Raw genomic sequence first — 25,620 nt, forward strand, 5'->3', positions numbered from 1 at the left:
CATTTAATGTATCTTGTATATCTTAGATCCTGCCCTAAGATGCTATATTTAGATTGTGAAAATATTTTAGGGCCAGGAGACAAGATCTGCATTTTCTTCATGTTTTATGGTGTTTGTATTTTTCATCTCATTCAAAAACTTTCTTGCTTTGGTGCCTTTTCCCCTGAGTCCCTGGAATCTTCTGGCTGTCACTCCCCTCTAGGGACAACTCAAATCCTTACCCTGCTCTCCTTTCTACCCTACTTTTCCAATGTCCTGAGCTGCTTTACTGTCCTGTAGCCTGTTCAACCTTATCCTTACTTTTATTTCTCTTTAGAATCTCCTCACCAGGGCCACACCGAGAACTTGTTGTTCTTAGAGTCCCCGTAGCTTAATTTTTTGCCTGTTCCCCTTCCCCACCCCTCCCCAGCATAGACACGTAAGCCAGGGGCTACCTCAGGACAGGGCCAAGTGCCTTGTTTATCTCTGCATTCTCCAATGCCCAGCCCCTGCCACATGCATGTACAGTCCCCAGGAAATGCTGCCTACATGAAGGGAGCCATTCGACACCTGCAATCTTCAGTTCAGAAACCTCCTTTTTTCTGTTTCCTTCTATTTCCCCTACACCTGCCCATTGTTGGAATCTCTGTTGCCTTGACCCCTCCCCTTGGCTCTTCTTCCCCTTTGGTCAGGCCTCCACAGTCAATAGGTATATTCCCTTACCCCATCCAGCTCTGTCTCAGAAAGAGGAACTTGTTCTCTCTCAGGGTTGCCTTCCACCCAGAAGCCAGATCCTCCCCAGTTGATGAACACTGGAGTGCCCCCACATTCCTGTAGTTTTAGTCTCTGCCTCTCTCCTGGCTTCTCCTTTCTGTCTTGTCTAAGTGTTTAGATACTCTCCATTCTTGATTTTGCCCTGTCATCTCTCCACATTCCATCCTGCTTTCCACGTAAGGGTATTTTCTTTCAAAATGTCTGGCAGCTAAGCTCTGTGTATGTTGTATCCACTTCGTTGGCATTTGCACATTCTTTTTTGTTTCCTTTAATGTTTCTTTTTTTCCCATGGTGCACGTACAGTTTGAAGCATCTAGTTCTCTGAGGCTTATGATTGACTACATTCTTTGCTTACCTCCTGTCATGGTTTTTATTCCTGAGAGCCCTCTTGTTTCTGCATATTCCTTTTATTTATTTTTCACATACTGACTTTGTTTCATGTATGCAACACTCTCTGTTATTTCTAATATCTACATCTAATATCTGAGGATATTAAAGATAGTTTTGGGTATTTTTTCCCCTCCCTTCTTGGTCTTATTTTTTCCAAGTTGTTTGTTTCAATTGCTATCTTTTGTGACAGGTTTTCCTCAGATGTCTGGGGATCCTTGGTTGTCTTATATTTATGAGTGGGACACTCAAAAAGCTGATTGGCATTCTGGGTTCATTAGTCAGGGTGGAGGGCTTGTGACTTTACATCTGAATATAGATCCTGCAGTGGAGAGTCATTTGTCTCTCTAATTTAGGGGCACCGTGAGGTCACCGTCTTTAGGCTTTTCCTCTTGGACTGGTTAGCTTCTCCAAAGAAAGATCTTTCAAAGTAGTGGATTGGCTGTCAAGTGTTCTGGGAGCTAAGTGAGGAAAAGGGGCTGGGGGAGGCACCTCAACTTTAATGACTATGTGATGCTTGCTTAACATCCCCTCCCAGTTTTCAGAATGGTACTTCTTTCAATGTGGCTGGCATCCCTTGGTCCAGAGACTCTCTGTTTTGACCTTTCCAAGAGTCTTAAGCTTCCCTCTTCTCCAAGGGAGAAAATGGTCAAGGGTTATCAGGAAATCTAAATGCTTTTAAAAATTTTAATAGTATACATTTAGCTTATTTTTTTGCAGCACTAATCTGTCAAAGTGGTGATGCTTCATTTATAGGCCACTCCAGTATTGACCATCGGGAAAGCATGTCTCCAGCTATTCCAAAAAACTTGAATATAGAGGTAGGGGAACAGGTGTGATAGGGATCAGAAATGAAGAAAACAAATTCCTAGTTTAGGAAGACATAACTGCTTCTGGAATGGACCTTGAACACACCTGTATTGGCCTTGTCTTCCACCTCTTCCCAAGGTCCCCTGTGCTGCCAGTTACCCAGCCTTTGGAGAATCTTGGGATCCACATTGAATTGTTTCATTATTGGCTTAAGACTCAGCTTTTGAAGATCTTAGTTTTTCACTTTCAAAATGTGGATGTCTCCTTTTACAGTTGTTTTCTTTGTGAGTTTATGTTTCAATGAATTAACCTTTGTTGACATTTTAGTGGGGTTTTAGGAGGAAACCAAATGCATGGGTTCAGCCGGTAGTCTGTACCCAGAAGATGTCATTAACTCTCGCATCTGTCTGCTCCTCTTTGACCCAGGTGATACCGTGAACCTTGTAGAAGTGATAGTGGCTTATGTGGAATGAAAAGCTCTGTGTTCAGTGCTCACTTTTCTAAACTCTGTAGTATGTGACACGTCGTTCCCATGTTTTCTTAAGTCTTTGTTTGGCTTCCAGGACTTCACGATCTAATTCCATGTCATTCTCCTTTATCACCTCCTCTCCTCCCGTACTACCCCTCGAAATGTTCATTTTATCCTGTGTCCTGCCCTTAGCATTATTTTCATCTCTTTATATTCTCCCAAGATGCAAACTGGTAGAACTGCTTTGCCTCGGAAAGGGCTGGGTCGTGAGAAAAAGGGCAGCAGCCTTGGACTAAGTTCTAGACTCTACCTTTGCTAGCTGGGAGCCCTCAGTGAGTCACTGAAGAACAGCGAGTTGCCTCTTGGTCTCCTGTAATGGAGGAGGGAAGTCTCCTGCTCAGGCTCCCCATGAGAGACGGCAGCGCTGAATGTGTGTGCTTTTGATTCAACGCTGCTTTGACCTTCAGTTGGAATGCTGCTTCTCTTATTTCTCTCGCCTCTTATTTCAACTTCTAAACGTCTGAGAGCCCCACAAAGACTTCAAACTAAATAAATCTAAAGTTGAAATTTATCCTGCCCCCTTTTCAGTCTGCTCTTTCTCCTGTCCTCTGTCTCCTGGATCCAGTTTCTCCTTCCGCTGTCCTCCATCTGCCTCTTTACCCTCTCCGGCCCTCGTGGGGGAAGGCAGCTCTGCTTCGTTCCCAGGATGGGAGTTGAACATGCAGCTACTGTGAGGTGCCAGGGCTGCTGAGGTGTGTGCAGTGTGTCTTCTCTCCTTCATGTGTGGGCTCAAATAGGACAAAGATTGAGAATCTTTTAATTGGAGCTTCACTGTGTCTCCTGGGCAACAGCCTAGTCACTGAGCTCTAGGACTTCCTTCCATACTACCTGTTCTTCCAAAAACCAGTTTGATCATATCATTTCCCTCCTTAGAAACCTCTCTTGATTCTTGATGACTTCTAGATCAGAATCCAAACTCATTGACACATACAAGATCCTTTATGCGTCAGCCTTCCCTGCCACTCAGCCCTCCCTGCACACAGCCCTCCATCCACACCACGTTTCTCATCAGGTCTTAGATTCCTTGTGTCTCATGAAAGCCTCTGCCTTCTTCCGTGCGGTCTCCTCTGCCTGCCACGCTCTGTTTATTGTCCAGCTCCTTGCTCCCCACCCTGGTTAGCCTGCTCATTTCCTTTAACATCTGCTTCAAATGTCCATCGTCTGTAGGCTTTGTCTGGATTTCCTAGCTCGAGTAGGTTTCCTGTATTCTACCAAAACTTGGTTCTTACTCCTTTAGGATTAGCTTTTAGGGTATGCTGTTCTGCAATTGTGTGTACATCTGTTTTTTCTTCTTTGTGTACCTAGTACAGTGTTCAGTTCTCAGGTTTTTGGTTTGTTCAGTTGAATGAACATGAATGGACATCCTGTAGATATTGGTCTCTTATTTGCCTATTAACCTTAAGAGAAGTGCAACTCATTAACTTCTGTCAGTTGATGGCATAGCAGTAGGTCAACCATCTCCACTCTGGGCTCTTGGCATATTTTATGAAGTAGTCAGGGTTAAGAAGCATATTATAGATGGCATGAGCTGTGGTTATTTGCACTGATGGTCAGTGTTTCCTTTGCTGTATTTTTTTTTTAAATGCCCATTCATCTTAAAATTCCTTTCCAATATAGTCTTCTTGGTACAACCAGGCAGAAATTATGCCAGGTGAATTCTTTTCATCAGGGCGTGTTCTCTCTCAGTGGTACTGTGCAAAATGAACAAAACATTTTAGAAAAATTTTTAAGCAGCCTTCATATCATAGTTTGAGGGAATATGAGGATTTTTCTTTATAATTTTAGAAGATATTATTGTACTTAGAGTAAGTTTGTATTGTTCATATCCCACTAGATGCTTCACATAAGAACCTTTCTGTACCGTAGGCAGGGAGTGTTGATTAGAAGCCCCAGGTCATGGGCTGTTACGAGGAAAGGAATACTTCCTTGAAAAGGTGTTTGGCACAGAATTGCAGTGCTATTCCTGGGTAGAACCGTTGTGATTTTCCTTTGAAAAAATTACAAATATGTAAAAGATTGACATTCTTCTCACGTGTGTGATGTTGGGAATGCAAGGTATATTCAAAAGTAAACATTTATGGCCAATTTCTTTGGCTCAGATTACTATGACATGGAATCCATGGTCCATGCAGACACGAGATCATTTATTCTGAAGAAGCCAAAGCTGTCTGAGGAAGTAGTAGTGGCACCAAACCAAGAGTCGGGGATGAAGACTGCAGATACCCTTCGGGTACTTTCAGGACACCTTATGCAGACACGGTAGATGGTTTCTTTTTCTTGTGTAGCTTTTTTGTGTTGATTAGATAGTGCAGGTTAATGTGAGTTCCCAGCTTCCCTCTTCCCCATCCCAGCCCCCAGTGTAGAGTGCTTTTATTGAGTCAGCCGGCAGGCCAGGAATAATAGTAAGCCAAAGTCAGTTTTCAGAAATTACAGTTCATCTTTCTTGTTCAGAAATCTGTTAACCTACAAATAAGTCCATGTATGATTTAGCTCTGTAAATAAGATTCTTTCCTTTAAGCGCATCCAGGAAATGAAATTTAAAAGCCAGGTGATCAAAATCAGGAGATCTCTGCAGTTAGATCAGATTGGGGTGATTCCTCCCTTAGAAAATGGACTAAAGATTCTATAAAGTAACAAACATACAGATAATAAAATCAGTGTAAATATAGAACTGCTGGCCACGTGTTCTGAGCATAGATGCTGATTTTTCAGTTTATTTCCATGTGACCCTGTGAAGATCAAATGGACGATGATGTTCAGGGTGGAGGGGAGATTGTCCTTAGTGCAGCCTGGAGGGTCGCTGGCCATGCCGCCACAGCAACTGGCCGTGGCCATGGTGTCGTGGCGGAAGCCACCAGGGCCGTACCTGGAAGTCCTCCTGAGTTTGTTTGGTTTTTTTCCTACTGAAGAGACCACCACCAAGTAAGGGAGCGATAGTTCTGCTGAAGAGCACTGTAGGAGGCTCAGCGTTTTGTGTTTGTTTCCCTAATTCTATGGTATTTTCTATCTGTCTGGCAGAGATCTTGTACAACCAGATAAACCTGCAAGTCCCAAGTTTATAGTGACGCTGGATGGTGTCCCCAGCCCCCCAGGATACATGTCAGATCAAGAGGAGGACATGTGCTTTGAAGGAGTGAAACCTGTAAACCAAACTGCAGCCTCAAACAAGGGACTCAGAGGTCTCCTCCACCCACAGCACTTGCAGTTGATGAGCAGGCAGCTCGATGACCCAAATGGTAGCTTTCCAAATGGTGTGTTGAGAGCTCAGATTTTCCCTTTCCAGGGTGCTGTCATTGTGCAGGAAACCTGGGACCGGCCTCTCTACCTGGAATGAATATTGGTTGGAGGCCTTGCTCTTAATCGTAATTCAGTAGCCGCCTCTTTTCTTCTCTCAGACAAAACAATGAGTTCCATCCGTAGTGGGCACTGCTCCCGGGCTGCCGTGCGCTCAGCCCTGAGAGCCAAAGTACATCTTAACCATGCCTGTGAAAGGATCAGCCTTCGTTCTTGCTACCTTGTTTCCTTTTTTCCTTTAGAAACTATACTTGTTACTGTCCCTTTGTTGTAACATAATAGTCTCTTACAATTAACTTGACAGAAAAATGAATTTGGATTTTGATTCTATTTATACCTCAGTGAAATTCCCTTGAAAGGAGTTTCTCACCTAATTTATCAAGATACTGCTGGGAAGTTTAGCAAAAGCCTTATGTTTAAGTTAATAAATATTGAAGCAAAGTATTTAGTAGACACGAGATGAACTCTGTTCAGATAACAGCCTGCTTTTAGGCAGATGAATCGTTATCACTGGCTGTTCTCTCCCTGGGCCCAGTGTCAGGTGCACAGACTGCTGGACGTTTTCATTTGTGACAAGAGAATGGTAGTTGTGTTCCTTCTGTCTTGTAAGATGTTTAGAAACACCTTTATTGGGAGGGGAGACAATTACTGAAGCTTAAAAATGAATAGTAGTGAAGCAAAGAAAAAACAGTAATGGGTTTCGATACTTTTCCAAGTTAATCCTCTTGGCAGAAACATGAAGATGTATTCAATACCTTTTTCAGTTGCTAAAAATATAATAGCTTTTAGAGGGAGATCATGAGTGAGTGAGGAGATACCACTGTTGAATTGAAAGCTTTTTCGCCTCAGTCAATGATATAATGTCCTAGTTTTGAGTGGTGGAGGGAATTGAAAGTCTGACTGTATCAAAAGGAAGAAAAAATTTTAAATGGTAACAAAGGTGGTTAAGAACTGCCATAGAGATACAGTACAGATTTCCTGAACCTGTGTATTTTGTTTCAAATGAGAGAAAAAGTTAGGGTCTAATTTTGTTTAAATGTAGATATGTCCATGTTAGGCTTTATTGGTGTATATGTCCTAGCAGCGCCCCTCTAAATAACACGTTAGACTTCTTGCCTCGGTTCCACAAGTGCCGTGGCCCTTCTGGAGGCCAGGGGGATGAGCGGCGAGCCTCCTGTGCCATTGCTTTGATCTGGGACTCTCACTGTTTCACTGCTGCTCGAGGATGAAGCTTTGTAATAGTTGGAACATAAGTGAGGCCCAAGAGACTGAATATCAGTCACAGAGAGGCTCTGGTCCTTCTTGCTCTTCCCTTCCAAGCAGGGAATTTGAAACTTGGTGATTGCTTTTGCTGGCTTTTTGTCCAGTGTTTCAAGGGTGCTGTCAACAGCACTCCCCGCCCTCCCCCGCCCCTTGGTTTTATAACTTGCAATAAAAAGTGAATTTGCGGGCGCCTGGGTGGCTCAGATGGTTAAGCGTCTGCCTTCGGCTCAGGTCATGATCCCAGGGTCCTGGGATCGAGTCCCACATCGGGCTCCCTGCTAGGCGTCTCTCTCTCTCTCTCTCTCTCTCTCAGTCTCATGAATAAATAAATAAAACATTAAAAAAAAAAGTGAATTTGCCTAATCTTAAGCAGGAAAATTTTTAATGGCTTATGAGGTTAATGTTGGGGAAAACCAGAATTGAGACCTCTTGTATATATGACCCAACATTTCCATTAGAAAGATAATGTTTCCTTGTATTTAACTAATATTGCCCATGAGTAACTACTTCATTTTCCAGCCAACCTGTTCTTGGGTATTCTGTTAACTTCTTTCATTTGGCCTGGGTTCCCATGTATATACCATAGTCTAAAGTATGTTCTTTAGGAGAAGGGTAGGACACATTTCCTGCAGGCCAGGATATTAGACACACTTAAAATTGGAGAAAACTGCTCTTTCCAGCCATGCAAGATTTTATTGGAGACTAAGAATACCTTTATATCCTGGAGCTAAACAGTGACTTTTACGGTTTTAAAAGTAGCATGGAAAACTATATATCAGACATAGTTGTGGGTTTTTTGTGGCTTTTTTAAAGATTTTATTTATTAGCATGAGCAGAGGGGAGGGGCAGAAGCAGAAGCAGACTCCCCACTAAGCAGGGAACCTGATATGGGGCTCGATCCCAGGACCCTGGGATCATGACCTGAGCCGAAGGCAGACGCTTAACCGACTGAGCCGCCCAGGCGCCCCTAGCATAGTGTTACAGTAGCCCTTTCATGGTACTCCTGTCTAGGCTCCAGGACTGGATTTGTGTGCCTTGTTCTCCTGTAATGAAGACTGAGGTTGAGTCACTAGATCAGTAAGTTCTCAGAATACCAGCTGCTGCACTGTTAGGTTTTGATTGGTCGCCTACTTTGTATTTTTGTTTCCATTCAGTCATAAAACTCTAAGGAAGACATTATTTTCTTTTTGCATAGATAAGGAAACTGAAGTTGAGGTACTAGGTAAGACTTGTCCAAAGTGTCTAGCTCAGCTAAGTTACAGAGCCAGATTTGAACTGCTTGATCTCAGGCAAGAGGAATAGAGCAATGTGGCTGAAATGATGTTTGCTTTTATAGTTACGAATGTGAACCCTAATTTGTAACACCCATGATGCTTTTTTTTTTAAAGCTAGGGTGTTTTGGTCCAGAAGTTGTTGGGTCGTTATGGCCTTTGGGTGTGAATTTTTGGCCTTTTTACATTTTAAATGGGCATTAGTTGCCTGCATTTAAGCTTTGTATGTCATATAAAAAGGTTTTTGGCTTTCTCTGAATCAGGAGACAATCTGGAAGCACAGGCCCACTTTCCCACGCCCTAGTAATTGACATTGTCATTGGACACGACCCCGAGAGGGAGCGGCAGGCAGGCAGTGAGCCCTGTGGATGGTGGTTGCTCTTACCCACCTTTGTTTCCTCCCCACCAAGGCTGTCTGCCACCGATCATCTTCTATCCAGCCAGGCTCACTGCTGGGTGATCTAGCGGGCTCCTGTAGGTAATGACATTTGTGACCCATTTTAAGCAAGAAACTTTTCCTCACATTGATGTGAGTTTATCACCTGGACTTAGAACTGTGTATACCTCAGTGAGTGGGAACACTTTTGTGTATGAACCACTCATAATGTCTGAACGTGAGAATTTGTTCACATTCTTTGTTGTTGTTTTTTTAAAGATTTATTTATTTGAGAGAGCATGAGGACAGGAAGGGGCAGACGGAGAGGGAGAGAGAATCCTCAAGTCGACTCCTTGCTAGGCTTGATCCCAGGACCCCAAGTTCATGACCTGAGCCAAAGTTGGATGCTTAACTGACTGAGCCACCCAGGCACCCCAGTTCATATTCTTTTTCACCTTGTGTTTGCAGTTTTCATTTCATTTTATTGGCTCCCTACTTGGACATCCTTCCCCGCCCCCCCTCATATTTTAATTCAGCTCTGAAATAATATTGAGCAGGGGCTTTGGGGTGAGAGCTTTGGCTCTAGTTGCAGCATCCCTCTCCGGTTTGCTTTTCACAGTGAGAACTGCAGTGTGCTTCCTGGTGACCTTTTTTAGCAGGCTCTTAGCTGTGTTACCCAGAATATTGGACTCCTTTATTTTGTATGATCATAGACATGGAAGAACATAAGATTTTAAGACTGGGTTTTGAGGGAAATGTATTAAAGGTGCCATATACTGAGTTGATCATAATTAATGAGATACTTTTAACTTTTTCCCCTTTTTAGCGGAGATGAGTGAACTGAGTGTGGTCCAGAAACCAGAAAAACTTTTGGAGCGTTGCAAGTACTGGCCTGCCTGTAAAAACGGGGATGAGTGTGCGTACCATCATCCTGTTTCACCTTGCAAGTGAGTAGCAGCAGCAAGCTGACTCTGATCTGCAGGGTAATTTCTAGATCTTAGAGCTGGTTCGGTTTTTCGTTTCTGTGGATGAATTTGACTCGTATAAATGCAGTGACACTTAACCATTGCCCTCCCAGAATAGCATCCTTGTGTAATATGTGTGTGTGTGTGTGTGTGTGTGTGTGTGTGTGAGGGAGTGGGGAGATGGGAGAAGGCTTCTGTACATTGAAGGAGATGGTTATATAACTGCCCTGGTTTGAATGCGTTGTATTCATGTACATAGCCACAGCTTTTAAGGCATTGGGGACACAGTGACAGGTAATGTGACAAAACATTTTGGACGTGGGTGTAATTTTTCCTCACCAGTTGGCTGGTTCAATGGCATGATCTTTGAGAGGTGGCTTTTAGATTTAAAAAAAATACATATTTTGGTCCTAGAGGTGGAATCTCCATGTTTTGACTTAAGAAATGTGGATGTGAGAATAATATGGATGTACATGGAGGGGGAGACCACACCAATGAGTCTTTTTGGAGTGGTGCCTTGCACATATATTATGCTCAATATATTGAGTTCATAAATTACTGTAAACATAGATCTTACAGAGGAAATGGTATAAGGTATGATTCTTAACACAAAAAATCCTTTTGTCTCTCATGGTCATGGCTTGAGTTGAAAATCTTATTACCTTAGGCTTCAGAATAGACTACTGTGTCCTTTTTTGAAATCTGGCCTCATTTTTTTTTTTTAAGATTTTTTAAAAAATGTATTCATTTGAGAAAGAGCACAAACGGGGAAGGGCGGAGGGAGAGGGAGAAGCAGACTCCCCACCTGACTTGGGGCTCGATCCCAGGACCCTGGGATCATGACCTGAGCAAAAGGCAGAAGAAGCTTAACCGCCTGAGCCACCCAGGTGCCCCAGATCTGGCCTCATTTAAAAATTGAGTTTCCCGGGGCATCTGTCTGGCTCAGTTGGTAGAACATGCGACTCTTGATTTCTGGGTTGTGAGTTCAAGCCCCACATTGGGCATAAAGCTTAGTTTAAGAAAAAAATTGAGTTTCCCTTTTTTCTATTCTGTGTTTCTCAAAAAAGTAGTGATGGAATAGAATGAGCCTCTCTACAAAAAAAAAAACAAAAAAAAAAACCTAATGCATTGAGAAGATTAAATGTGAATAATGTTTTTATTTTATAGAGCCTTCCCCAATTGTAAATTTGCTGAAAAATGTTTGTTTGTTCATCCAAATTGTAAATATGATGCAAAATGTACTAAACCAGATTGTCCCTTCACTCATATGAGTAGAAGAATTCCAGTACTGCCTCCAAAACCAGGTTAGTGACACTGTGTACTACTACAGTAGGTAAAAAATGGAAAATGACATTTTGTGATTATCAACTGAGTTTATTTTTTTATTTATTTAATTTCTTCGTTTGACAGAGAAAGACACAGCCTAGAGAGGGAACACAAGCAGGGGGAGTGGGAGAGGGAGAAGCAGGCTTCCCGTGGAGCAGGGAGCCCGATGCGGGGCTCGATCCCAGGACCTTGGGATCATGACCTGGGCCGAAGGCAGACGCCCAACGACTGAGCCACCCAGGCGCCCCATCAACTGAGTTTAAAAGAAAAAAGGAATAGTTTTAGAAATTATCATGCCAGAATCAGTTAACCTAAGCAGTCTTTAAAGAGTAGGTGTGTCTATTCAGTATCATTCTAAAATATTTTATCTAATGAATATATGTCTCATATTTTTAAAATGGGTCCATAAAAACATCAGTAGATTGCATTACAGATGATTTTGCCGAATTTGTTCAATCTTTGCTCTTATTTTTGTCAGCAGTTGCAACACCAGCCTCACCTTCTAGTAGTCAGCTGTGCCGTTATTTCCCTGCTTGTAAGAAAATGGAGTGTCCCTTCTATCATCCAAAAGTAAGAATTTTCATTTTTCCAAAAAATGATTTAGTGACAACTTTTCAATTCTGAGGCCTGGAAGAGCGCTAGCAAATTGATTATCTTGTGTGTCCATGGTCTTCCCCTACCCCCCTCCCCCCACAATTTGTTTTTGTTAAGAGTTAATGTTCTGGTCTTTAAGACCTTGTGGTTCTTGGTCTGAACCAGAGGTTAATGTTCTAGGCTCTCAGAGTGAAGCTTCCCTTTGCTTAGTTTCCATTCCTCTCTGCACCTAAGCATGTGGGTGGGGTTTTTTACCCCCACCTCATGTCAGAAACAGATGATGAAGTCCAGTTGTACTTGTGCAGATGGTTTTAATTTTCTGTGTGCTATAAAGATGGATGTCTCCCCCCTGTTGAGTTGCTCAGAGTGAATGATCTCTCTGGCCGTCACTCCCCACCAACTGCAGTTGGGCATAAATGAGGGTGTCCGGGGCATGAGGGAGAGAAGGGATGTTAGGGTGATTGGAATTTTGTGTCAGGGGGTGGGGAGGGGGGTCATTTGTCAAGGTTTCAGTATTAAAATATTGTTAGATTGTATCTCTTGCCCCATTAAATGTTTCTCTCAAATTGCCTATTTATTTGTATTAGCTTTGCAAATGTTGAGACTGTTGTTTGTGTTTAGCACTGCAGATTTAACACTCAGTGTACAAGACCTGACTGCACATTTTATCATCCCACCATTACTGTGCCACCACGACATGCCTTGAAATGGATTCGACCTCAGACCAGGTAAAGACTTGGGGGAGATGATCACTTTGATTTTTCTCTACTGTTTCAGTTGTACATGGTCCTTGGAAAACGTTTCCAAATTTCGTTTTACCAGTGATTGCTTCTTCACCTAGATATCTCCAGATCAGATTTACTTTCTGCCTATATACTGCTTACAAATCTCACATCAGTTTTCTTGGCATTAGTAATGTAAAACATTGGAAGAAAGTTTTATAAATTTAAATACACATCATTACGTAGTTTTTATATAATTATTTAAAAATCTGATACTTACATTGTAAATCTAGAACAAATACTTGTCGTGTGAAAATACTCCTTAGCTGGGTATGTATGAACGTAAAGCAGTTAATTAAAATTTTTTGTTTACTCAGTGAATGACAGTCCTACTTGGCAGAAGATTGTGGAGTTTCCATCTACTGGCAAAAATATTCTGCAGAACTTGTCAAACCTTTGAAACTTGGAATATATTGGTTTCATAATACGAAGTTTATTGCCTATCTGAAGTGTCTAATTTTTCAAGTTTGTAAGTTTATTAAGTGGTTTTAACATTGGGTATTTTTTGTTGCTTGACTATGAAAAGACCGTTTAAGGAAAAGCTAAATTCTATTAAAGCATTTGAGGCGTGTTTGTACACTGATGTTTCAGGTTAGTGTCAGTACTGGGGCTTCAGTGAAAGTTGGGTTTTGTTCACTTTTCCCAAGGATTAAACAGAAGACTGGCCAAAAGTGTGGAGACAGCTTAAAATAGTCCTTCAGTCCTGCTTTTAAATGAATTTAGTTTGGCTTCTTGGGTTGAGTGCTGCTGTAGTTATACTAACGGTTCTTACCTTCTGGGATAGGGTGGGTCGGGTAGAAACAGAATGGCAAATGCAAAAAAAGATGAACAGTTCCTTAAAATGCTTTCATTTACTATGAACATACACTTTTTAAATAAATATTTTGGGGCTGCATTATCACAAAATTATACAAAAATTTTTTTACAATACTATATACAGAAGGTATCAGAAAACAAACTTCAAACTCACAAGATTATAACTACATACATTAACATTTTCAGAAATAACTCCACAAAAAATTTTTTAAATGTAAAAATTAGATTTAAATAGTATATTTTAAATGACTAATTACAGAAACCAGATGGGTAAACTGCAAAACAGGACTAACCTCTCGGACTACTGAATCCGTACACAAGCTTCTGTGTGTGGTTTTTGAAATAGTTAAGGCAAGAAGTGTCAGATGCTTTAGAATTAAATAACCAACGGATCACTGATCTTAAAGACTTGATGTACAGCAATTTTTAAAAAAATAGACTCACACATTCTCAGGACCAAATTAACTGTAAAAAAAAAAAAAGTTCATTGACTAGTTATATACCCGAGGGATAACAGAATGTGTAAAAGTCCATGTTTAAGAGCATAAAACCAGCAGTCGTTCTGTGGCCATTGCTTTTCCACTGGGAGAAGAAAGAATTAACCAGTTATTAAACCAGCTGTAAGTTGCACTTTGCTGTGCCGATTCCTAAGAAAAACCTTGAAACCGTGGAAGAGGAAAGACCGTGCCCAGGATGGCACAGAGCTCTCACCGAGTTAGGCTGGGGTGACAAGACTCCTGAATTTAAGGCGTTTGCTCATTCCAGTGCTACTTAGATTTTTTCTGCAAAGATGTAAAGCATCTTAAGTTGTATTTCTAGAAATCTAAACAGACTTTTAGTATCACGATTTATAAATGGCATTCAGAATTCCACTACAAAGAACATAAATGGGAAACGGGGCCTAAGTGGTTTGGTTCAGGCATTTCACAAGTCAAGAAAACACTGCCTGGAAACCCCTTTAAGGGTTTAATGTTACCTTCCAGCTGCTGTGTTTTACAGGCAAGCTAAGGTTGACTCTAGACCAAGTTACCCAACAAATGTTTAAAATGAACCACCATCAAAAAGCATCACAACAAGGGAGGGAATCAGGTGGCTAGTGGCGGGGGCGGCAGATGCAGTGTGCTCGGGCGTGCGCTTATGTACGGAAACGGGACTGAAGGGGCCAGAAAGGTCAGGTGACAAATTGAGGAGCTTAGTCAAATACTGCACACAAAAGTAATTTTCTGGGTTAAAAAAATAAACACAGGGCAGAATCTTCATAACCTGTGTGGTTATTCAGTTGATGGCTGGAATACACAAGGTGGTGGTGGGAGAACTAAAATCAACATGAGTTTTAGTCATGAAACTGACAACAGTCATTAAAGCTGGCTTATCAGGCTGGCCACTCGGGGGAACAAAAATGCAGCGGAGGCATTTTTGTCCTAAGTCTTTTACCTAAGGTTATAATTAGCGTTTCTACATGTACTGTAATAGAAATGGAATTTCTCTTTAGTCAAAAGCTGGGAAGCTTTGGCTCAGAAGGAAAATTTGAACAGGCTCAAAGATGGAGGGGGCGAGTGGGGGGGTGGTTCAGGGGAATTTCTTTAATTTATTGAATGGCTCTTTATAATAATATACATGGACAGAAATTTAATATTAGTATATTCTAAAATTGGGCTTAATTTAGGAGAATCCATTGATGTGAATATGATCTTATGTTTCAAGCTTCTTAATGCCTTAATCAGTCCTTGAGACACAGCTACTGTTCAGAGCTTTAAAACTGACCATGTTCAATCACTGGTTAGGCTTTTTGTGATACAGTTCCGCCTACAGTTCTGTTTTCAGTATTTACAAGGTGTTGGGCATACAAAATAGGTATCCGGAATCTTCATGTCTGGTCAAACCAGACTGAGATTTCCAGAAACCTGAAGGGGTCTATTACGCTACAAAGATAATTAACACATTAAAATAAAATTCATAGGACCAATAGAGCATCTTAAACTTTTTCACACTTAGAAAAATATATTTTTAAATAGCAATCTACATAATCTCCCATCTTCAGGAAACTACGGACAGGCTAAACAAATTCCTGAACGGCAAGTACTGATCTTTGGCAGCATTAAAGTGAATAGGGATAAATATCTAAGAGTTAAGCCCTAATCCACCAAAAAGGAATTTTAATGGACAAGTTTTACAAGTGGACCTGTATTCATTCCTTTTGGAGGTCAGCCTATGGGGTGGCATACATCTAATAAATTTTTCCAGTAGAGAAAAAAGCTATAAAAATTTTATTTCAAGAGCTTACTAAATTGTTTGACTTTGTAAATGTGACCTTGAACACTTCAGTCTACATATTAAACAAGTGTTTCTATTATACTACATCTTTAAATATTCGGTATGCTCTCCCAGTTAACTACTACTGCTGTCTAGAACTTTAACCTGTACACCCCTGAAAAGGACTGTTTGTCATACTACTTTTTCATTAATGAGGCTATAATCATGTTTTAATTTTTCAGCTATAGAGATGACTTCCGAACAGAAAAGGATCGACAGCTCAAAAATGAAAACGTAGTGATCATATATTACTAACTTTGGATTTGTTCCTGAATGTAAAACTGCCAGGAAAAAAAATGTCCTTTATAAAAAGAGGTTTACTGATGCTTAAGTAGCATTATCTTCTCCAGTAAAGCTCATGTGTGTGTTTTCTTAGGGAAAGTAATGTTTGCCTTTTAAAAACTGTGATCCTCTAAGGTGATGGTGTGTTTCCTTTCCTTATGTAAACACAAGGATAAAATAAGTCATTAAATAATGAACCTTGAAAATAAAATACAAATTCTAAAAAAGAAAAACCGTTTTGCTAAAGAGAGGAAGAAAATTAAGCAACTTGGGTTTTTAAGGTTTTGTTTTTTGAGAGGCGCTGTCCCCTAAGCCTTCCTAGCAGGTCTGCCAAGTTTGCACACTCCCCCAAACTGGGGGGCTGGCTTTCACCGAGTATTTATTCAATCCTTTCTTAAAGTAATTGTCTGGCAGTGTATGGATTATGGACAGTTATCCAGTGCATACAACAAATATTTTGAACTTATCTGTGTCTTCTGTTTGGATGACTCTGGGCATTTATCCCTGTTAACAATCCTAAGTTAGCACCACTTGCCCATGCAAGGTTTGGTTCTGTTTTTGTTTTGTTGTTGTTAGTTTTTCCTCTTCTGTAATTCTGGTCTCTTCTCAGCATCCATATCTTTCAGTGAGGCATATGTACACATTTCCAGACAAATAAACTGCAATCAGAGACAAAAAAAGCAGTGAGTTCATTATTTTTCTAGATTTTCAGAAGTTTAATGAGCTTTCAAATCAAATGTATAAAATTTTTCATTAACTCCTTTTTTTTCGTCCTGCCCCACCTGCTGCTGTCCTGCCACGGAGCCAGCCGGTTACGCCGCCTTCGTCTGTGGTTGACTCACAGAGTCTGTTACCTAATACAGTGATACCAGGTCTCTTAGGAACTAGCAAGAGAGAAGCTGCTCTTCTTGGGCTGAGAAAGTTACCCACCTGCAGTCATCACCTCCGGCACTAACGACGTGTCGATCACCGCTGGTAAATCGAATATTTGTCACATGAGGTGAATGACCCAAGAACCTTTTGTGCTTTGCCTGAAAAACCATGAAAAACAAAGCTCAGGATGTTGTGTGAGGCACACAAAAATCAGAGGTTCCTGTCAGGAACCCTAGATCTCCATCACAGGGGCTGTGAAGAGAGGTAGGCAGTTTGGACCACAGCCAATGTTACTAATGTTAGCTAATGGATCTGCACCTAACACAAACCAGGTTCTTGGGGCAGGACTCTGAACATTTTCCTCTGAGGAAAAGCATTTGAAACTTCGTAACTGAGTAAAGGCTTGATAAAAAGGCTAATCACAGCGTTATTAGGATAGTTTGCAAAGATGGTGTTACCTGGGGGCATGGGGAGATGATTTCTAAAAGCTTTTACTTCAGAGCAAGGGATTTAGTAAGTTTTGAAAAAATTTTAGGAACATAAAAAGTGTTTCCAAATCAGGAGACGGTAACATATTTAGCTATTAAATTATGGGGGAAGAAGTAGTAATGATCAGATGTCTGAACTGCTAGTAAAATTACATAAAAAGCAAAACCAAACACAAACTTACAAATTTTTCAGGACACGGGAAGTCAAATAACTTAACCATGCCAAAGTCATCTCCTGTTACAAGGCTGATTCCTGAATGAGATACGCAGGCACAGTTGACATTGGCTTTCTCAGTGTGTCGGGACCAGATTCCCGTAACTTCATCCCCTAGAATACTAGAGGGAAGGAATAGAAGAAAATCCATAGCAAACATGTACCACGCTAAAAGTTTTTTGGTAATTAATCTACTTAATTATGTTACTCTAAAATTAAAAGATGCTTATGCTTTAGGAATTTGATAGATTAAAAAGATGACTACTCATGGTTACCTGTTGAAATAGCAAATTTATAAGGTTCCATTTCTAATAACTGCAAGATACCGTTCCTTTAGATAAATAACACAATTGCTTAACAGTACCCAGTATGTGGCTTTATTGCTTGTTATTAAACCTGATGTGTTAAGGAAAATATCAGGGCATCTTTAAAGGCTTTTAACCTTGATAAAGCATTTGGGAATATGTTCAGTGAAGAGGAGTTCCAGCATGAGACTGTATCATCGGCCTCTTTGGAAGAATTCAAGATACGGTAACAAACATAAAACTCAACTACTGTTCCCTAGTGGAACGGCTCTAACTGTTGAGCAATAGGGTTTTCCAGTTTTCCCGGCTGACCTTCAGTCAGTTCTTACCTAGTCCATGTAGCCCAAGTGATCCTGTCCATGGCGGCCTGATCCGTAACAGGTTTTCCTGAAGGCACTTCATAGACATGTCGTTTATAGCAACCAGTGGAGACCTTGCATGGTATTAAAATGGGACAAGAATTCCATTAGGCGAGAGACACATCAGAAGGCTATAGGATACTAGCAAAGGGTGCTATCTGATTTACATTTCTAACAATGACTACAGAAGTCTGTTAGAAAAAATGGAGAGGAGGACTAATAAGAATAGGATATTAATGCAGAAACAGTGAAGAATAAAGTCAAGAGTTCAGAAGCTCTGGAACTCAGGAGTTTTTTTCAGAAAGTTACCGCCCAACGTGTGGCTCGGACTCACAACTCCGAGATCAAGAGTCGTATGCTCTGCTGACTGAGCCAGCCAGGCTCCCCTAAAACTCGGGTTTTGTTTTGTTTTTTAAAGATTATTTATTTATATGACAGAGACAAAGCGAGAGAGGGAACACAAGCAGGGGGAGTGGGAGAGGGAGAAGCAGGCTTCCCACTGAGCAGGGAGCCCGATGCGGGGCTTGATCCCGGGACCCCAGGATCATGACCTGAGCCGAAGGCAGACGCTTAATGACTGAGCCACCCAGGCGCCCCTAAAACTCAGTTTTAAATGCATCCACTAACAGTGTTAGAACAGCTAGTGTAAACTGGGTTTTATAGTATTGGTACCATACCTGGAGATACCTGCTATCTGCAGAGAAGTCCATTTGAATGACAAAGCTGGGAATGTCTCTGCAGTAGCTGATTCTGTTAAGGGTGGGGCCCAATGTTAGGTCGTAAAAATCCACGGAGTTCTCACTAGAACCCACAGCCAGAAACCGGGAATCTGGACTAAATCTGGAGAGGTAATAAAAGACGTGAAAGACACGTTAGACCACATGAAATGTAAACATTTAAGACCAGTGACTTGCTTTGTACCTCTCAAAAATAAGTATGTGTGTGATCGGGCCTCAAGTAGATTTACCCGATAGACACAACTAACTGATCGTGTATACTGAGATTATATTTGTGTTACATGAAACAAAAAGCTTGTATTTCACTTCAGTTTTAAGTGGCTCCTGAATTTTCATCTGATTCCTTTAAAAAGATCTTAAGTTTTGAAAAAGCCACTAACAAATACATAACTCTTAAGTTACATAGTACACCAAATCTACCAAGATAGGATTCTTTCATCTGGAAACATGGTATCTTCACAGCAAAAAACACAGCCCAGATTAATTTGCCTCAGGTTATCAGATGAAGTGACACCACCTGAAGTTTAGAAGTATCTTAACATACAAATACGTGCCTAGAGGTCATGGGAAATCGTATGGGACAATTCAGGTGAGGTTCTTTAGGGAAACGGGGGCCTGCGGGAAGTTTATATATTGAAATTCTGAGGAAGGTTTCATGTGTAAAAGGGTTTTACTAATGAAAAGAATGCAAGCTTTTGACAGAAATGGATTCAAAAATCTTAATCTTGATCACACAGAAGTACTCAGTAAATGGTAGCCACTGTCAAAATAAGCTTACGCACTGGAAATATAAAAGTTCAAGAGAAGTTTAAAGTTTAATTCAGATTCTGGGGCATAGATGTTTGATGAATATTAATTTTTTAAAAAATATTTACTTGAGAGAGAGTTGGGGAAGGGGCAGAGGAAGAGGGAGGAGGAGACTCCGGCTGAGCAGGGACAGAATCCTGAGATCAGGACCTGAGCCAAAGTCAGGTACTCAACCGACTGAGCCACCCAGGTGCCCTGATGAGTACTGATTAATTGATTATATATTCAATTAAGAGGTGGGGTTATAGCTTTAGTTCTCTAGGCTGACAACTCTGAAGGACAGATGGCTCTCTTCTGTACAGTGGAACATAATTCTTGGATGGATCAACTTGCTGGACACATCCAGTGTGATACTTACTCCTCAAACATTCCCTGAGTACATGCTGTTATAAGGCACTGTGGTTGGTGCCAGTGGATTGATAATTTAGCAAGCAGTAAGTATACAAACAGCTACATTTCAGCATACAATTTATGATGTGATTAAATGCTACAGGCACTAAGAACCTGTTTTCAAATGTAACCCAGGTCATTTAAGAATATATATACCAAAAATTCTATTCCATTTGTTGACTAACCTGATATCATGGATTGCACATCGTCTATCTCTCTTCTTTCCCCATATTTTTAGAGAGCTCACCAGTAAAATAATAAATTCTCCATTTTTCATTCCAATAGCCACCATATCCCCTTCAGGGCTGTAACACACGGTACGAGCAGCATGTCCCAAATTCACTTTGTTTAACATCTTCTGCATAAGAACCAAGAGTCGAGAACTATATTAAATAGAGTACTTAAAGTAAACCAATTTCTTTTCAAAATTCTCAATATAATTCTCAAATAGTTAAGTGCTAGCAATTTAGGACTTCCACTGTCCTTAGAAATTGTAACTTTAAGAAAGAAAACTGTACCTACTTTATCAGCAATATCCCAGAGTCTCACTGTCCCATCTTCTGCAGCAGAAAGGAAAAAATCCCGGGAAGGATGTGTCACCAGTCCCCATATGGGTCCATCCACATGGCCATTAACTAAAATATTACATGCTGCATTTTTCTCTCCAACTTCAATGATCTCCGCATTCCTTGTCCCAACTAGGATCTTGCCCTGAAGCACAAATGGGACCAATACATTTAATGCAATTCAACAGTTGCTTTCAATAACTTAAGAAGGACCCTACTGACCTCGTCTCCACGAACGTTCTGCTGTGAGTGCTCTAGGAGCAAGCCAGGCATTAGCTCCTGCGGTTTCCTTTGACTAGAAGCACATCCGCAGGAGCACTGGGCTGGCCTGTCTGGCAGAGTCCGTGCTAAAGACCAGAACTGCACTCTAACATCACAGCACCTGGCTTTGCCAGTCAGAGTTTGGACTTGGGCTCTAGTTTAATCCGAAGAGCTCCAAGGAGGTGTAAGTGCACTGGGATCCAGGAAGAAAGTATTGGATTTTAGTTAAAAGGGAAATTAAACCAATAGATACATGGACTGAGAATAATACATGTATATGACTTATGCTTATTGCAAGTTCATGCACGGTCAAAATTTTTTATAGAAATGGGTGTTTAAAAAAACCGACGGGGCACCTGGCTGGCTCAGTTGGTACAGTGAGTGACTTGATGTTAGGGTCATGAGTTTAAGCCCCACGTGGGGGGGGAGGGGGGAGTACTTTAAAAAAAAAAAAAAACTGCTCTAATCACAGTGAGTCGACTGGCGAGAAACTTCACGCCTGCCTACCACAGCTGAGTTAGCGGACTCAAGAACCTACGGAGGTCGACCTGGAGTACAGAGACAGAAGAGCAGCTCCCTGTGCTCTGGCCGGCCCCGGGAGGCCGAGGACAGCCAGCAAGCAAACTCCTCTTATCTACCACTCGTCAAGTTCCCGAGGGGGAGAGGACCCCACGGAAAAGTGTCCTCTACTTTGTGCCGCCCCGTAATGGCTCGAGGAACAGCTTACTTTGCCTCTGCACACAGAACGAACACAGTCCGTGATTTGTCCGGTCTCGAGCCTGAAGGCGCGGCACCGTCTCAGCTCCTGATCCCACAGTTTGACTGCTCCCCCTTCTTTTGACCTGATAACAACCCAAACCCAAATAAGCATGTTATTAGCTATTCCAATCATTTCTGAAATAAATACTAAATTATAAGCAGAATAGTAAAAAAAAAAAAAAAAAAAAAAAAAGAGGCCCTAATACTTTTTACAGCAATTTTAAGATACACAGTATTTCAGTCATTCTGTTTAAGCAGAATTTACTTTACTTTTACTTCATTTTTCGGACATAAGCATAATCTTATTTAGCTCCCATCCCCCACATAATGTATCCATCCTCTTGATTAAGGAAATGTATAACGTTAAAATGGTAATGAAAAGGTAAGGCTAGATAACCGGATTACAGATGCTATGCTCTAGACGAAATTTTTCTTTGTTCCTCCCAGGACGAAAACACCCGACTGAAAGCACTCAGTGGCTGCCCACGGGCCGAGTCCGTGGCGTGCGGGAAACCCCCGCGTCAGAGTAATACGGGAAAGGCCGCATTTCGTCCATTTACGGTTTTTCGCTTGGGAGAACTGAAAAATGTAGAACTTTATTTTCTGTCTGTGAGATGAATTGCTTGTCTTAGGACAAAAACACGCCCATGTAGGACAACAGTCTTTCTTCATGTGAAAGAAAAGCTACTGCATTTGTGTTTCATACACGTGGCTTCTCTCAATCCTGTCTGGAAATGTACTTACTTCTTGGACACGTAAACACTGCATTTTTATATGAGTACGTCGGCAGAAAATCCGTTCTAAGTATCTGGCTTCTGGGAGGTTTTCAGAGCACTCAGAAAAAGGCCTTTCCTTAGACTTAAGGTTTGAAGCCTTGTATTACACAATTTTATGTCACAGGTTTGCCTCAAGGAAAAGCACCCAAGGCCATTCGTTTCGAGCATCCTCTCCTCTCCTGCTGAGGCAGCCAGCGGTCGGCACCTTGCCCCTGGGTGTCCGTCCGGACAAAGGAGAGAGCAGGCCGGCCAGGTGCACCCGGGGTTTGAGGGCAGAGACTCCCCCACAGGCCCCCCTTACCCAGCAAATAGGGACGCAGGACACAGACGTGACGAAAACCAGCTCTCTACCTGCGTCACAACTACCTCAGAGCAAGTCTCACCCTGACTGCTGGGCGCTAGGCTTCTCTGCAGCACGAAAACAACTGCGAGCGGCCCGAGACCAGAACGTGAGCAGCAACAAGGCGGCAGGTAAGAGGCAACACGGGCGAAGCACAGGAGGAGGACGTGCGGGGGGAGCATGGGCGTGGCCCAGAAGGAACCAGACTGCTGAGCGGCAAGCCGCGGGCCGACCGACGCGCAGGGAGGCCGTGCGGGGGAGCGGGACTCACGGCCTCTCCTTGCCGCCGGTCACGACCAGGCCGTCCCGAAGCGTGGTGTACATGGCGAACACGGGCCCGTTGTGAGCTCTGGCCACGATCCTACACAATATGTGGTCTCTCCACACACACACATCTCCACTGACGGCACCTGTAAACGTCAAGTTATTCTGAAAAGGAGTGGGGAAGGGGGAGATAAACTCATCAAAAGTTCAAAGAGAGACGAAACAGACGCAACTAACTCTCTACGGTAAGGGGGGCCTACCTCGCACACGGCCCAGCGGGGGGAGCCGGGCGCCCCGAGCCAGAAAACCCCAGCTGGCTTTGCCAGGGCCTGCCATGCGGCTCTGCTGCACGTGCCCCGGACTAACCTGGGACCAGACCTGTAACCTCTAGGAGGAGCCGCTTTTTCATGTGTAAAATGAGGGAGTTCGGGCTCCAAGGTCCCTTCCAGGCCTACAACATTATCATTCGGGTTCATATCATCCCTTTGGGCCGCTTCCCTTCAGCTGCCCAAGAAATAACTTGAGGTCATTAGTCACAGAGAGTCAAAGAGGAGCAGGAGTAGGAAGTGAGAATAACTTTTCACTAGGTTGGTAAAGTATTTTGTCACAGAAGGGAAAACTATAGGATTTATAAATAGAGCAAAGCTGTGGGAACTTTTAGGTTTCACTAATTCATGAGTTATATATGAAATTAACGTTTGCCATAACTTCTTAAAATGAAAAGCAAAGTCAATGCAATACAAAATAAGATAAATCTGATAAGGTGCCAAAAGTAATAGCGCTTTAGATCACTGAGAATTGCCATCCTACTGATCTAGTTCATTTATGTGGAGACTGGAGAAATTAAATTCTGCATCATGTGCTATTTTCATCCATTTTAGCTTCACTTCTGGAGCAACTGGTACAAGATCTTTCACCAGAAACAATATGGAGAGAACCAGCAGGAAAATCAATTTTGAATTACAACAAAACAAAGCTTTTCTTTAAGCTTTCTGAGAATACTATATGGTTGGTATGTTTAATTTCCCTACAACAATTTTTTTTTAAGTCATCTCTACCCACAAGGTGCAGCTCGAACTCCCGACCCGGAGATCGAGTCGCCCACTCCACCGACCGAGCCGGCCGGGTGCCCCTCCCAACAACAATTTAATGTGACTTCGCACTCCGCAGCACTTATGCCTCTTCTCTGTACCTTATATTTGGGTAACAATAATTATATTTGTCATTTAGAAGCATCACTAATCCATGCCTTATCTGCAGTTAGAATGTGAATGCGTCAGTACTTTACTTCTCTTGCTTTTACAGCCCCTCGGCAAAGACGACGTTCAAAGAGGCCTAACCTGGACATCAACCCGTCTGGCTACATAACAAAACACTCTGATCGCACTGCTCCTTCAAACGTCAGCCAATTGTGACTAATATTTTAGTCTTCCATTTATTGTCTATCAGGCATGGGCAACTGGCCAAGTAAGAAATTTTATACACGAAGAAAGTTAATCTACACGGACAAATTAAATGCCAGAAGCATTTGAATATGTGAGTTCTTCTTCTAGAAAGGAATTACTGGTCTTCTATAAAGAATGCCCAGAATGTTTAATGGAAGTCTGACATGGTACAACCAACATTTTCAATGGTCTTTTTCTCAAAAACGTGTGCTTAAAGGTTCTAAAAGTATAATTTTCTTCACCTTCCATGCCCACATAAACAGTACAGAAATCCACTTAGGTTTTTGATGCACCCAAGGATTTTTTAAAAAGCCCGGCCAGGGCAAAGGGTATTAAAGGAAAGAGATGCGGATCATGAACCGCCAGCCCAGATGGGATGGGGGAGGGGAGGGAATGGCTCTCTCAAACTCTCTCTGTGAAAGCCAGGAATCGTGCTCTCCTTCCTCCTTGGAGTGAGCTGGGTGAGCGGGGCCAGCGGAGAGGGAGACACCGGCCCAGAGCACTTCCAACTATGTGCTAAGCACTGCCTTACGATGATAGAAAGCAAAGGAAATCCTAAACCCCAGTACCATCTTAAATAGTTGAAAATTACATTTCTTGATTCATCTCTCTGTATTCTGACAAATCTTTAGGAATATGAGGATCTCCTAGGAGGATAGAAATTTTAGGAGTTTTAGGGTGACAATTACAAAATTAATGAAGGCTTTTAAGAATGGCAGTGGCCTAAGGACTCAAACGTTTCATTATAACTTCACCCTCATTAATTTTCCTTCCCACTCCCTCTGATTTCTGAGTCTCAGAGTCTGAAAGGGGAAATGTATGCACTGACCAGGACATCCCTAATGATTAGTGGGTCACAATCCACAGAACAGTGTATGGGGGCTTATCTATCTAAAGTAAGAAAATGCAAAGGAATCCAATTTCTGTAATTCCGAGATACTACTAGCCCACGCATTTTAAGAGACATACTGCACCAAATGCAACAGCAAGCATGGTCTGCATCCGCGCATCCTCCACTGTGCTCAGGAGCCCTTTTTTGCTAAGAAGAGCCCTTCCTGCCAGTGTCCAGAACTTCACGTGTTTGACTCCCACAGAGACAAACTGGGAATCTGAATCTGGTCGGAATTCGGCCACAAAAATACGCTGGTTGTGGCCAGCTCTGCTGGCAATTTTGGTACCTGATACAGAGAGACAACAAAATTAACAAGGTTAACAGTTATTCAGAATATATAGTTCAAAAAACAAATACTTATGAGGGGGCGTGTCCCTCGCACA

At 42.0% G+C, this 25,620-nt stretch overlaps 2 protein-coding genes across 9 annotated transcripts in view; one reads left to right on the forward strand and one right to left on the reverse strand.

Moving 5' to 3' along the window:
• ZC3H14 (zinc finger CCCH-type containing 14) overlaps positions 1-15,587 on the forward strand; it is a 50,904-nt gene extending 35,317 nt beyond the window's left edge. For 2 of the 8 annotated variants that reach the window (XM_045901378.3, XM_045901381.3), the window contains 5 exons: positions 9,510-9,630; positions 10,816-10,952; positions 11,456-11,544; positions 12,190-12,296; positions 12,668-15,587. In XM_045901378.3, coding sequence (XP_045757334.1) covers positions 9,510-9,630; positions 10,816-10,952; positions 11,456-11,544; positions 12,190-12,296; positions 12,668-12,674 — 461 coding nt within the window. In that variant the 3' untranslated portion in view covers positions 12,675-15,587. Of the gene's footprint in view, positions 1-4,578; positions 4,739-5,497; positions 5,731-9,509; positions 9,631-10,815; positions 10,953-11,452; positions 11,545-12,189; positions 12,297-12,667 lie in introns of all 8 variants that reach the window. The other 6 variants (XM_045901380.3, XM_045901377.3, XM_045901374.3 and 3 more) reach the window with 5 other exon arrangements.
• Positions 15,588-16,065: 478 nt separating this feature from the next.
• EML5 (EMAP like 5) overlaps positions 16,066-25,620 on the reverse strand; it is a 167,781-nt gene continuing 158,226 nt past the window's right edge. The window contains exons 33-42 of the mRNA XM_054513829.2: positions 25,315-25,523; positions 22,908-23,065; positions 21,489-21,603; positions 20,457-20,645; positions 20,120-20,292; positions 18,678-18,840; positions 17,971-18,074; positions 17,305-17,458; positions 16,692-16,792; positions 16,066-16,420 (exon numbers count right to left, since the gene is read on the reverse strand). Of these exons, the coding sequence (XP_054369804.1) occupies positions 16,384-16,420; positions 16,692-16,792; positions 17,305-17,458; positions 17,971-18,074; positions 18,678-18,840; positions 20,120-20,292; positions 20,457-20,645; positions 21,489-21,603; positions 22,908-23,065; positions 25,315-25,523 (1,403 nt within the window). The 3' untranslated portion in view covers positions 16,066-16,383. The remainder of the gene's footprint in view (positions 16,421-16,691; positions 16,793-17,304; positions 17,459-17,970; positions 18,075-18,677; positions 18,841-20,119; positions 20,293-20,456; positions 20,646-21,488; positions 21,604-22,907; positions 23,066-25,314; positions 25,524-25,620) is intronic.

The sequence above is a fragment of the Mirounga angustirostris genome, unplaced genomic scaffold, assembly GCF_029215605.1.
Source record: "Mirounga angustirostris isolate CCGP_5_RB_7025 unplaced genomic scaffold, mMirAng1.0.hap1 SCAF_9, whole genome shotgun sequence".
Lineage (NCBI taxonomy): Eukaryota > Metazoa > Chordata > Mammalia > Carnivora > Phocidae > Mirounga > Mirounga angustirostris.